This window comes from Daucus carota, chromosome 5 (genome assembly GCF_001625215.2).
Source record: "Daucus carota subsp. sativus chromosome 5, DH1 v3.0, whole genome shotgun sequence".
In the NCBI taxonomy this organism is placed as follows: Eukaryota; Viridiplantae; Streptophyta; class Magnoliopsida; order Apiales; family Apiaceae; genus Daucus; species Daucus carota.
Window position 1 is genome coordinate 30,557,165 of NC_030385.2, and position 13,599 is coordinate 30,570,763.

Here is a 13,599-nt window from a genome sequence, read left to right on the forward strand (position 1 = left end):
GTATACGAGTAGGGTTTAATTAAATTTTATGCGATTATTAAATTTTATTAGATTATTTAATAATATTAGTTGATTAGTTGATTAATGATAAAAGATAGATATATTTGTTTGAGTGAAAAGATATATCAAAAAAAAAGAATGCAGGTTATATTTTAATTATTTATAGTCTACACCTTTTTTTTTATTTTTTTCCCTTGACACTTTTATATGGATTCGTGGTTATCATATCGTTCAGTGGCCGTTTTGGTTGAGGATAACTAATAAAGGGAAACAATCAGCTTATTAGATTGCCTTTTCAAATATTGTTATTTTCATTTAATATCTATATATGAAATCATCCAAAAATAAAATATTTTCAATATAAAATAATAATTTAGATTTTTATAAATTAGAAAAATGATATAGTTTATTAAAAAATTAATGATATTTTTAAATAAGAACTCGTATCAACTTTTGAAAATGTAAGTAAGTTATATCATTACAATAATTATCAAAACTCTTTATTAATAAGCGAAACCACATTTCAGTGGAAGATCGGTACCAAAAGTACCAAAATTTGGTCACTTTCATATTGATTAGGATTTTATAGTCATTATTATACTGTTATCGAAAGACTTCTATAGTTAATAGAATTTTATTATTAAAACCTCAATATTCATTAGGACAGTGAAAGATTCTGTATAGATTAGAATTTTATTATTAAAAATTTCAATATTGATTAGGATAATGTTATATAAATTTTTTATTCAATAACAATAATGATTATCGAATTATGAAATTTTTTTCATATTGTTAGGATTTTATACTTATTATTATACACTTTTAGGATTTTATAATTATTATTATACAATTATGAAAAGACTTCTATATTGATTCAGATTTTATTATTAAAAATTTCAATATTGGTTAAAATTATTATACTACTACTTTTATGGTGTTTAGGATAACATTCATCATATCCGCACAGTTAAATCGCTAACAATTTAACTTATGAAACAATTCTATAAAATTCATATCCAAATTTGGCTATCATCATATTATTTTTTAGGGTTTTTCTCATAAATACCTAAGTCTAAAAGAATTTTTGCAAAAATATTATCATTTTGTTAAAACAAATGCAAAAATACTATCTTTCAAAAAAAATTGCAAAAATACGGTGGTTGCATATGCAACCTTATCTGCAACTGTAGCAACCATATATGCAACCACAAATGCAAATTTGATATTTGAAAAAATTTATCGAAAATTATATCAAGTTGCAATCAGTTGCAACAAAAAGAAAAATGAGTGTCCCTGCGGGGCCAAAATCAAAATCAACCAGTATTATAACTAGAATCAACCAACACCAACCAAACCTCAAAAACACAAAAGAAAAGTGCAGTGAACAGAGTCAATGTGGGTTAGGGTTTAGAAAAGGTATCGCTAGTGGGAGCAATCATCAGTTCAATCAACACCGCCATTATAATTACTGATCCAATCATCATCAAGAACACCATAATGATTGAACTCACTCTGAGTATGCCTCGGATTTCACGATGAACAATCATCAGATCGATTTTTGGATGAGATAGGGAGAAAGGAGGAGAAAAGAGCAAAGGAAAGAAAAATAGAAAGAGAGAGCGAGAAGAGATGATGTTGGCAGAAGAGAGAGCGGGTGGAGAGAGAGAGATAGAGAGTAAGAGAGAAGGGAGAAACAGAGAGACAGGGAGCAGAAAGGGTGTGGCTGAGTCCGTATTTGTGCAAATGTTTCAATTAGAGTCTCAAAGAAAACGTACATTTGCAATATTTTAAGGTAGGTAGTAATTTTGCAATTAAAATGTTAAAAAGAGATATACTTGGTAAATACCCTATTTTTTATTTAACAATTATTACTATTTTCATATTGATATTAATATAATATCCTATCAATAGAATAATAATGTCAATGAAATTATTCGTTTTAATTTTTAAAACTCATACAATTTAATATATGAAATAAATTTATAAAATTTCTATAATATTTCAAGATTAAAATAAACAAGATTCAATATTGATACCAAAGTACCAAAAACTTGGTCATATATTTTTTAATAATAATTATTATTATAATTCAGTGTTTTTCAAAAGATTGCGATAAAGACGAGTAAGGCGGTGGTAGCACTGACTTGACAGCTAGAAACTCAAATAGAATGAAGTCATTGTCCATATTGCAGCATATAATAAAAGAACCGAAACTCTAGACATACGTCAAATATTCTTTTTAATTTTTAAAACTCATACAATTTAATTTACGAAACAAATCTATAAAATTTCTATCATATTTCAGAATTAAAATAAACAAGATTCAATGTTGATACCAAAGTACCAAAAAACTTGGTCATATATTTTTTAATAATAATTATTATTATTATTCAGTGTTTTTCAGAAGATTGCGATAAAGACCAATAAGGCGGTGGTAACACTGACTTGACAAATAGAGACTAAAAAAAATGAAGTCATTGTCCATATTGCAACATATAATAAAAGAACCGAAACTCTAGACATACGTCAAAATATTTGATATCAAAATACTTTTGGAAAGTTAATTAATTTTGTCAAACTATAATATTAGTTTATCAAACAACTGCAACAACTATTAGATCTAAAAAACTCCAACTAGAATTATATACAATGTTTGCCTATTAAATGAGTAAAATAATTGCGACTTAAAATTTTGAATTTTTTTTCAAAGATTAAAGACGCTATAAACGAACTTATATGTGTTGATCTTGAATATTATTTTCTCAATTTGAAAAAGACATATTCTTCAAATAAATAACAAATTTTAATATTTTATTTATACCCATGCTTGGCACGGGTTGTCAACTAGTATATATAACTCTTAAAATTAAGTTTTCGAATAAAAATCAAACAATAAAAATAATTAAAAACCGTTCCTTTCTTTTCTTCACATTTCCAAATTCTAATCAGTTTATCTTAAACAAACCAATTAGCCCCATAAAAAGTATTCTCACCTATATCAAATTTAGGTATCAAACAGATACAATGATTATAATAATATTGTCTCATGATCTTATTATTTTTCTAATGATCTCAACACTCCTCACAAATGGACTAAATTTTGTCACAAATATACCAGAAAATCATTAAAAACAAACTAGAAAATCAAATAAAAACAACCAACAAAACTTGTTTCTCCATATCTATTTCTTTGTTTATCTCCATCAAACTCTTTATTCCCGCCAACCACCATCTTAGTAGTGGCACCTTCTGTGACATTTAGTACCACTGCATAGACTTTAGTTCAATTTATAAGTATAAATAATCCTACCAATTGCCCCAAAAAATTATGATTTTGGTGGGTTGTGAATTACCCAGCAGTTGGGTCAGTATACTTCGAGTTATTTTTTATTCGGAGTTCGAGACTTGACCTGATTTTCAGAGAAGACTCGAGATTTGATCCGGATTGTCACACCTTCACCATAACAATGGTTCCTTCGACCACCACCCAGGTTGTCACACTTTCACCATAACAATGGTTCCTTCGACCACCACCCACACCCCAAACTCACAGATTTAGAGAGTTGAAGGAATAACAAAGGTGTGGTTTGGAGGAAGATTTTGCACTTGGATTCTATCAAGTTGAGATGAAAAAAATAGACAAAACCGATTTTCGAAAAAGATTCGAAATTTGATCGGGGTTGTCACACTTCACCATAACAATGGTTCCTTCTACCACCACCCACACTCCAAACTCTAACTCAGAGATTTAAAGAGTTGAAGGAATAACAAAGGTGTGGTTTAGAGGAAGATTTTGCCCTTGGATTCTATCAAGTTGAGCATAAAAAAGAGACAAGTCGATTTTCATGATTTGTTTATTTTTTGGATGAGTGATATGGATATGATGGTAGATGTATTTAAACGGAGTTGTGGATATTAACAATTCTGATCTTTATCATACGAAATTAGTTCTTTATACACAGAAGTTTTTATTGAACTAGTTGAGAAGCCGCGCGTTGCGGCGGTCTATAAAAATTATATTAATGATTCAATATTAATATTTTTAGAATAAAATAATTTTGTGACCGTCTATAAAAAGTATATTAATGTTTCAAAATTAATATTGGTAGGATAAAATAAATTTTATATTATAAAAATCTTGATTTAATACCAATACTAATATATAAAATTGTAAAATTGGACTATATTTCATGGTGAAAAAATGAAAATAATTTATACACATAATTAACAATTTAAAGCACGACGAATCCTAATTCCTAATTTTATTTTGTGTGTTTTTTTAAAAGTAATCATGTTCTTACATTGTCACATTACTCCAATTTTTTTGGATTGATTGTGCACAAAAACATCTAACTTAAATTCGTGAGATATACAACGGTCTATAACATCCTTGCTTGTAACAACCATTATATTTTAATATTGTATAAACAGCCTTCACTTAAAAGTTGTTTGAACGGAGCAAACAGATAATGCATAAATAATTTTTTTCCTGTATACAAAGTAAATCATATAAATATTAACAACAAACATGTCCAAAGTACAAAACAAATATTATAAAATAATAACCAACAAACATATATCACTAACAGTTAATTTATTGATATCATCCATCAATATCATGTCAAGACTATATTCTTTTCCGGTATTTGGATTTGTCGACTCCAACATAGCAGTCTATAACTACCTTTGCTACAACCTTTATTGTTTTAATACTGTATAAACAGCCTTCACTTATCGTTACAGAAGAACGTCACCACCGAGTTAGAAATCGAGCAAGAGAACCATCACCAGAGAGAAGTAAGGTTGTGGTATTGAGAGAGAAGAGCTTGTGTTTAGAGAATCCAAAACCCTACGATCTATATAGAGGTATTTATAGGTGCAGAGAGACTTGTGTGCTACTTTTTCCCATAATTAAATAATCTGAAACAAAATCAGATTAAAACTTTCAAGTTACTATATTCCATAAATAATCTGAAACAAAATCAGATTCAGAAACTTGCTTCTAATATACCCAAACTAAAAAAGGTAGTTCTAATTTTTGATATTTTGCATCCAAAAATTTCAGAAAATTAGAAAAATAGAACGGAGCGATGTGAGAGGCGCCACCTACACGCCCCTCGCTTCTCCTTTATATAAGTATATTGATGATTGCACTAAGTTAAACAATATATTCACAATTATTTCCAAAATATAATGAAATCATAAAAAATTACAAAAGTTAATAGTTTTCTAAATACTCTAGATTAAATTATACTCCTATAGTCCTATTTACAGTAGTATATAAAAAATTAGAAACTAAAGATATGAGATAAGGAAAGCAGTGAACAAAAGCGAAGCAGCCGAATATGGTGGTGGTATCTATTGTATCGCCATTGCAGGCCATCGCTGGCAGCCTCTCAGCTCATCAATTCCCAACAATTCACAAGTGAGTCCATTACATAACATTCAATTCTGTTTTAAATATTTATGTATCTCTTGATTATGTATATATATCTATGTTAGCCCAGGTAACCACTACAATTGTTTTTAGAAGCTGACCCATAATTAAGCAAGGAACAAAGAATTGATGTTTTATTTTACTCTCGATTGCAAAGAATGGAGTATACTAGGTTATTGCATATTGCTTCACCTAATAGTGTTAATATGGTCTGAAAGCTGTTTGAACCTGCGGTTTCGAGGTGGAAATGGAAGAACATGGTATTCCTCAAATTTTAATTTGGACACTTAGTTGAATGTTGCCTTAGTGATTTAATTCAATTTGGACAATTTTCGCAAGCTAACACGAACTTGAGGTGTATGGGTTCTGGTCAGCTATGTCCCCTAGAAAATTTGCACAACCTGCTGCCTAGCTTGTCAAATTGGCTACTTGACGAACCTAGTTTTGGGAAACCAATGAAACATATTTAAATATAATTGCAGGATCAAGGGATTTACTTCCGTGTGACTGATATTACGAGTTATTTAAGGTTATAAATGAATGCTTCTATCTTGCTTTGAGGTTATCCTTAGATTATGTTTATTTTCCTTTATTCTGTTTTTTAGGTTTTCTTATTTCATTTTCCAGATGGGGGTCGGGAAGAGATATTGGTGGAAGATTGATCATCCGTAGATCCAAGAGCCCCTCATTTCGTGTACTGGCAAATCCTAATGTATGCATTGCCCAAGGCTATTATATATCTATATATTGGCAATAAAAGGGCTTAAATACACTTAAAGATATGCTTAGGTGTGTCGGGATCAATTAGTTTCAAAGCCCACCCTCGCACCACAAAAATAAAAGGAAACAGAGAGCTGTTATCATACACAGGCTGACCAGGAATGTAGATAGTAAAAAGGAGTTTTTTAAATATGGCTCTCTCTTTTACATATAATTCAACATATCTAATTATCTATACATAGTTTTGCCTATGTTTTGTATATATACAATGTTCTGTGTCCATGCCCAGTTTTGTCCTTTCAACTGGATAATAGACAAAATGTGCCATAGAAGTTACTGTTATAGTTCTCTTATATGGTTTTATATCGAAGTGGCCATCGTTCCCATTAAATATCCTGCCTAGCAACCCGATCTCCACGGGGACTCGTTGTAAACACTCAAATCACTATAAATATAACTAAGCTCTAGAAAATACATTGATATAAAACTTAACTGAATCCTATTCACCAGATGAAATCTATTACACATAGGAATGGGCATCAGGTTACTTCAGGTCTGGGAGTGCTATACCCGACCCCGACCCCAACCCCGGATCCAAACTCAATCCCCATCTCCGGCCAAATCCCCATTGGGGATTATCTTTGTTCCCCATCCCCGGCCCAAACGGAATTTGGGGATACCCACGGTGATTCGGGGATTTTTAATTTAAACCAAAAATTATATTTAAATACTTCATAGCTAGCTTAGTTTTTTATCTTGCAAAATTATTAACTACAGCTGCAAGAAATAGCACAAAAGTCTATTAATTTCAGTAGTTGGACTAGGTGCACACGGCTAATGGAGAAGCTTAGGAACTTGTTGTCTTAATATTTGCAGCAAAAGTCCAATCACACCAAAAACTAATACATAACACATTAAAAGTCTGCACTACACATGCATATATATACACGCATGACAACTATTAAAGTATATAATATTATATGATATAATATATAATATAATAATCGGGTCGAGGATCAGGCTGGCAAGGGGGAAATCGGGTCAGGGATCGAGGATCGGGCCGGGGGAATGTGAGAAACCGTACCCGAACCGATCCCCGGTTTTTTTTCAAGATCATCCCCGTACCCGAGAATATTCCCTAATCCCCGCACCGAATGGTGCGGGGATAGGATCGGGATCGGGTGGGTCGGAGTTAATGCCCATCCCTAATTACACATGTCTCGTATAATATAAATAGATCACAATTGTACATGCAAAGGCACGTTAAAACACATATAATTTTTTTTTTTTATAATCTTATCTTAAAGCCTTCAACCTTAATTTATTCATGTACTTGAATTTTAGTGATTAAACCTAAAAATCTGAAATGCCTGTGTCTAAAACTAATCTATTAGAAAAAAAATCCCCAATTCTGATAAAAGAAAGTTCCAAAATTTAACAGAGTGATATATGTAGTGATTTGAGTGCTTTAAACGAGTCCCTGTGGAGATCGGGTAGCCTGATGAGGTATTTTGACGAGAACGGTGGTCACTTTGGTACAAGACCCATCTGTTATATGGGTGCAGTTCTCCATTACTTGTGGCAGTTTCTTCTCTAAGCAGCAAGTATTTCCTTAAAAAATGTGTTTTTACTGTTGTTTTAAGTGGATCTTGCCATTACCCATTTCACTGATACCAATATTGGCATGACAATTTAATCATTATTCATTACTGATTCCAGGAATTAGTTGCTTTTCTTGTTACTGTCTGATTTGATTAGGAATATAACAGAATTCTTGTAACTCATCATTAGCTTTTCCCTTCTGATGTGCTCATTTCCATTATATAGGCGTCCACAGGGAAAGAAAACGCAAAGGAGGTGATAATGGTTGATCCGGTGGAAGCAAAACGCTTGGCCGCCAAACAAATGGAGAAAATAAAAGCAAAAGAGAAGTTTAAGGTAAGAATCGATCTATTTAAATTTAGAATCAATTATCCTCACCAGTGGTGCATCGCTCATAGACTGGTATAGGTAGAATTATTTATTTCGTAATTTTAAGTGAACTTGGCAGGCATTACTAGAAGCAGTATACTTTTGTTTTGTGAGTATAGCAAATTACCTGTATTAAAGTCTTCCCATAGCATGCGCCATAGGCATTCCTGTCAACTTCTATGTAGGACCATTGTAGAATTTGTAGGCATACTTCTTGTAAAAATTTGAGCTATTTACAATGGTGCACAAGTTTCTCTATAGTTTTTAATTCTTATTTTGTAGCATAGGCTGTTGATGTAATTCCTGCCAAACAAATTTAATTGCTTATTGCTTTTATAAATTAAATTTTATTTCTTATGTTTTAGTCTTTTACATGTATGTGAGCTTATGTCTTATATTTTTAAATCTTTATCACTGTAATGTTGTTTGGTTTTTATTTCTACTTACAATTCTATACTCCACTAAGTATTGGTAACTTAGTAAACCAACTATATCTTTGGGGCCCTGGAGTTTTGTGTTTTCCCCGGTGATTCCCAACTCAGTCACGGCATGCGCACAAAAATTCTCACGGAGATGATACTCGGGGACATATTAAATAAATAACTTCAGTGGCCACTTATTAGTCAATGTAAACTGCCCTTGGCTTATACATATGAAAATCACCATCATTTTTATTTTCTTTCTTCCATATATAAAGCCTCCTCGCCTATCCCACTCACTGGATTATTAACTCAAACTACCTTCAAATTGTACCAAGAACACACCAATGTGCCATGACAGTCTCATGGGTCATCAAACACAAGTGTATCGTGCATATGATCAAGCTCCCTTGCACTTCTCCTCCTATTTCTCAATAAAATGGTGTGCACACTAAATTCTTGCACAATTTAGAATTAGCATTATTAGCCCAGAGCGATATGTAACAATTATGTTTGCATCATCATGCCTGTACCTCTATAATAATCTATCAATTTTCTTTATCCGAAGACATGATACCTTTTCATGGCAACTTGTTTTAACTTCTTAGAGAAGACGTCAAATAGAAGCAATTAATGGAGCTTGGGCAATGATCGGTCTCACTGCAGGCTTAGTAATTGAAGGCAAAACTGGAAATGGTATTTTGGCACAGGTATGGTCAAGCTCTCTTTTAATTTATATTTACATATGGGTTCAAAAAAAAAAACTAAAAAAAACTTTGATGGGGTTTTTGATTAATATCTAAGTTTGTTTTCTCTTGTTGCTCTACTCAGGTGACTGGATATTGGACAACCTTTATCAGTTTTTTTGTCCGATAAAGTTTAAGAGCTTGGAAAACCTATAGAAATGTACAGAACGAGTAAGAAGAAAAATAATTTGTGTTTCTTTTTGCCTTCTTCCGCACCCTGTCATATTGTGTTGCTGGTTCTATAGCTAAGGTTTTATGACCTGCATAACATAACAGGAATCACTTGTTCCAGCTGATCATGAAATACATTGATTGGTGCCTTGGTGGCTAAATTACTATAAAATTGTTTAGCTTTTCTTTTATCCATGCCCCAGCTTCTGATGTAATTCCATTTTCTGTTGCTTACTCCTGTAGATGATTTGGCTTCATTTTTATCCTCGTCTCTGATTACATAACTAGATTATGACCAGGAAGTAGGATGACGAGCAGATATCTTGCCGGATCATTTAGTTCATTTCTTATGTTTGGCGCAAACACTACGTATCTGTGAAATCATGAATATCTATGCCTTTGTTTGGCAGGAGTCAATTTAAAATATACAATGTGACAAATTCTTTATGTAACCATAGGCGAACAGCCAATCCCACTTTAAAATTGCACAATGTCAAGGATTCACTAGTACTACAAGTTTACTTACGGTAGTCACCATAGGCATGCATATATACTTGCATATGCACACCATCGGAGTATTCAACCAATTTCCATCATTAAAAGCGAGTACCACTTGAACTGCTTGATCAACAAATTTCTGTCATCAAAAGCTGAGTACAGCCGGAACGATCAAAATAATTTTTAGAATCAGAATGCCCTGTATATGGTGCGGCTTAAATATGTAATAACTTTTGAAAATCAGCTACTTATTGTTGCAAATAAAAAATGTTAAACACGTAATAAATAACTCCATATTAAAGAATATGTAAATATGAATTTTTTTTAGAAATAAATCTTTATTTCTACTCCATTTGCTCTTACCGTTTCTTTATACTTCATATTTTGGATGCCTATTTGTCACATTTCAAAACTTGTCAAAAAAATAAAAATGTTACTTTCATAATATAAAAATGATTTTTCAAGTGTGTGTTTACGAACAAACAATAACAAACATTTCTTAATGATTTGAGAATTTTTATCAACCACGACTTCATTAATAATAATAACCTTTTCATAAAAAAGAAATTTACAAAAATTAACCACTCGATTATCCTCGTTTTATATATTAAATATGGAAAATGCTAGAGACCCCAAAAAATTGTCCCAAATAATTTTCCCAAATGATGTGTCCAAATTTGATTGGCTGAATTCACTCTCATAATAATGAGACCCCCTGCAGATTCATCAATCACCCAATCATAACTAGCCACTTGTTTGCCACATCATTTGGTAAAGATTTTTGGGAATTTTTTTTGGGAAAATGCTAGAGACCCCAAAAAATTGTCCCAAATAATTTTCCCAAATGATGTGTCCAAATCTGATTGGCTGAATTCACTCTCATAATAATGAGACCCCCCTGCAGATTCATCAATCATCCAATCATAACTAGCCACTTGTTTGCCACATCATTTGGTAAAGATTTTTGGGAATTTTTTTTGGGGTCTCTAGCATTGCCTTTTTTTTGGGGTCTCTAGCATTGCCCATTAAATATTATAAATATCAGTTATTCTCGCCGCAATATTAAATATGTAATGATTGCTGTACATATGAAATTCTGTAAATTTGTTTATCTTTTATAAATTGAGCACTGACGGTCCAATTGAGAGTGGGAACCAAACCATGAACTTTTATTTGCTACAACCCCAGCAGGCCCTTAAAGAGGAATACAAGTTTTGGCCACTGGGGAAAGCGGCAGCCCATCCTGAAGCCAGGGTAACTACTTTCAAGTGTCAATTGTGATCTTGTAAAAAAAGGAGTAATAAATGGGTTACGCTGTAGCAGTGGACCAACACGGAAACACAACACGATTGGAACGTCTAGTTGGAGATAGTAAAGACGGCTACTATTGGGTTAGTCCATAAATGGCAAGTAGTGTGACAGGTCCACCTTTTTTTCAAAAGAATATTGTCACGTGAAGTAGGCCCAATAATCTTGCTTCTCCAACATAAACTCATCTACCTGCATAGTTATCAACAGTATATCTTTATGACTCGTTTGGAGCATTCCATGTTTTGTCAAGTTGGTTCATCAATAGTACAACCCAACTTGGGTGGTTCGGCTAATGCAAAATGAGAGATGATGAGTTCTTTCTTTCCTTTTTATCGCTTAGCAGCTTTGAATGAGAGAAAGAAGTGACGAATCTTTTCGACTCGGACTCTCCCATTCCAGTTCTATTTTTCTTTATATTATTTTCAAAATAGCCACACGAGCTTGAGCCACTCGAATTTTCGATATTTTTTTTTTATTTCTTAGCAAATGAATGACATCTTCTGCTGGAAATCCTAGCTATTCTTAGCTTCAAAATTTTAATTCTAACTCCAACTTTTCATATCTGAAAAATATCCGGAATTTATTTAAATTAATTATTTTTATTAAATTAAATTGTGGTTTATTATAATATAAATAAATAATAATTTAGTGAGATTATGATTCAATAAAATTATTTAAATTATATAAATATGTTACAAATGTATATAGTTGTGTAATATAAATTTACATGTTATATATAATAAATTAATATTATTATATATAATATTTAAATAAAAAAATTTACAAATGTATGTAGTGGTGTGGCATTGTTCCATGCACCCCTAATTCTTCATCAGCATTACTTCCCACTTGAAATAATATTCTTGCGAGCTGTGCAGGCAATGGTCACATGTTTTTTTTTTTCATATAATATCCAGGCTTAGTACAATGTATCTAGAGCAAATTGAGTCCAGTGGCATGGTCAGTCTCGTTCATTTGCATATTCACCCCAGCCAAGTATAAGAACAACCAAACGTATTGAAAGAAACGAAGTCGTACATGTAGCCAAATATCAAAACAAAACCAACTAACTAAACATGAATGTATAAGCCACTTGGTTTATGTTTGGTCAGTTTTGTAATTGGTCCCCCGCTAATTCTCGCCCAATTTGAGGTTGCGTAGCTCTATTTGTTTCTCATCTCACGAAGAAAGTCTTGAATAGTTAGCCTTTATTGCGGTTTAGATATTGAAATATGTTTGTTAAAAGGTCACTTCACCCACTAGCTAGCTAAAGAATGCTAACTATAATTTGATAGATTATTCTTATTGGGTGTTTAAACAAAATAAATTACTGCGTATCTAAACGATAACAAAGTTAGGACGTGGGTAATTTGAGTCGGTCTGCTGGTTTTGAAAACTTCCCAACAAATCTCCACAAATCAATGTTAATTTCTTAGTTTGATTTGTCAAATAATTGTAAGTTCCTTTTCGGGGATGAAACAAGACGTAAATTAATATGACTGGAATCCAATTCATGGGAGTGAATATTATCCGTTAGGATTAGTCGAGATGAGTGCAAACTGATCCTAACATATGATATAACATGGAAAAAACGCACATAAATTTGACCTATCATAAAAATCTCACATATGATACTCTTCACTTCTAAATCAATTGTAATTACATACATTCAATGACGCATTTAACGTACCAGAATAAGTCAGGCACATTTTCTTTATCCGTGAGAACCGATTAGGTTAACTAACCCTCTCTTTGAATGCAACAGCGACCTTGCCTTCTCTATACGTTTTGTTTTGAATCATGTAGGATTGATAAGCTTAGCATACTTGAATCTTTATCTGATATGGACTACCACGACTTGTAGCTGAGCATTCATGGATAACATACAATTAGGGAGCATTATAAATGGGAAATAGACAGATTGTGGGTTATGAATGTGATAAATAACAACACATGGACACCAGGGTCTGTCTACCTTCTATTTTGCCAATGGCAACCATTTGTGTCCATCCCTTTTCAGGTAGGACCAGGAATGGACGTTGAGTTCTTGATTAATCAATTTAAATTATAAAATTATAATATGAACTAAATTCTTTTTTCTTTGTCCAGAGTTTAGATATTTATTATCATCGTTACCTGGGGAAGACGACTCATGTACAATGACGACGGAATCATAATTCTAAAGGAACCAGAATTATAAAACAAGTCGGAAGTGACATATCCTTGAGATTTTGAGCAACTTCTTTACCATGCAATGGAAACACAAAATCAATTGGCTGCACTAAACAAGTGAGAAATGGATACATTTACTATGGAGCTACTAGCA

The 13,599-nt window shown here is 32.2% G+C and overlaps 1 protein-coding gene across 2 annotated transcripts; it reads left to right on the forward strand.

The window, feature by feature from the left end:
* Positions 1-5,263: 5,263 nt before the first annotated feature.
* LOC108220436 (uncharacterized) lies at positions 5,264-9,655 on the forward strand. Of its 2 annotated transcripts, XM_064094767.1 has the most exons (6): positions 5,264-5,425; positions 6,065-6,149; positions 7,985-8,095; positions 9,156-9,257; positions 9,379-9,464; positions 9,570-9,655. In XM_064094767.1, exons 1-5 carry the CDS (start codon positions 5,346-5,348, stop codon positions 9,421-9,423), a joined length of 423 nt encoding a protein of 140 aa, XP_063950837.1. In that variant the 5' UTR covers positions 5,264-5,345; the 3' UTR covers positions 9,424-9,464; positions 9,570-9,655. The 2 variants fall into 2 exon arrangements, with proteins under 2 accessions (XP_063950837.1, XP_017249698.1); XM_017394209.2 differs by having other exon boundaries at positions 9,379-9,655.
* Positions 9,656-13,599: the final 3,944 nt, after the last annotated feature.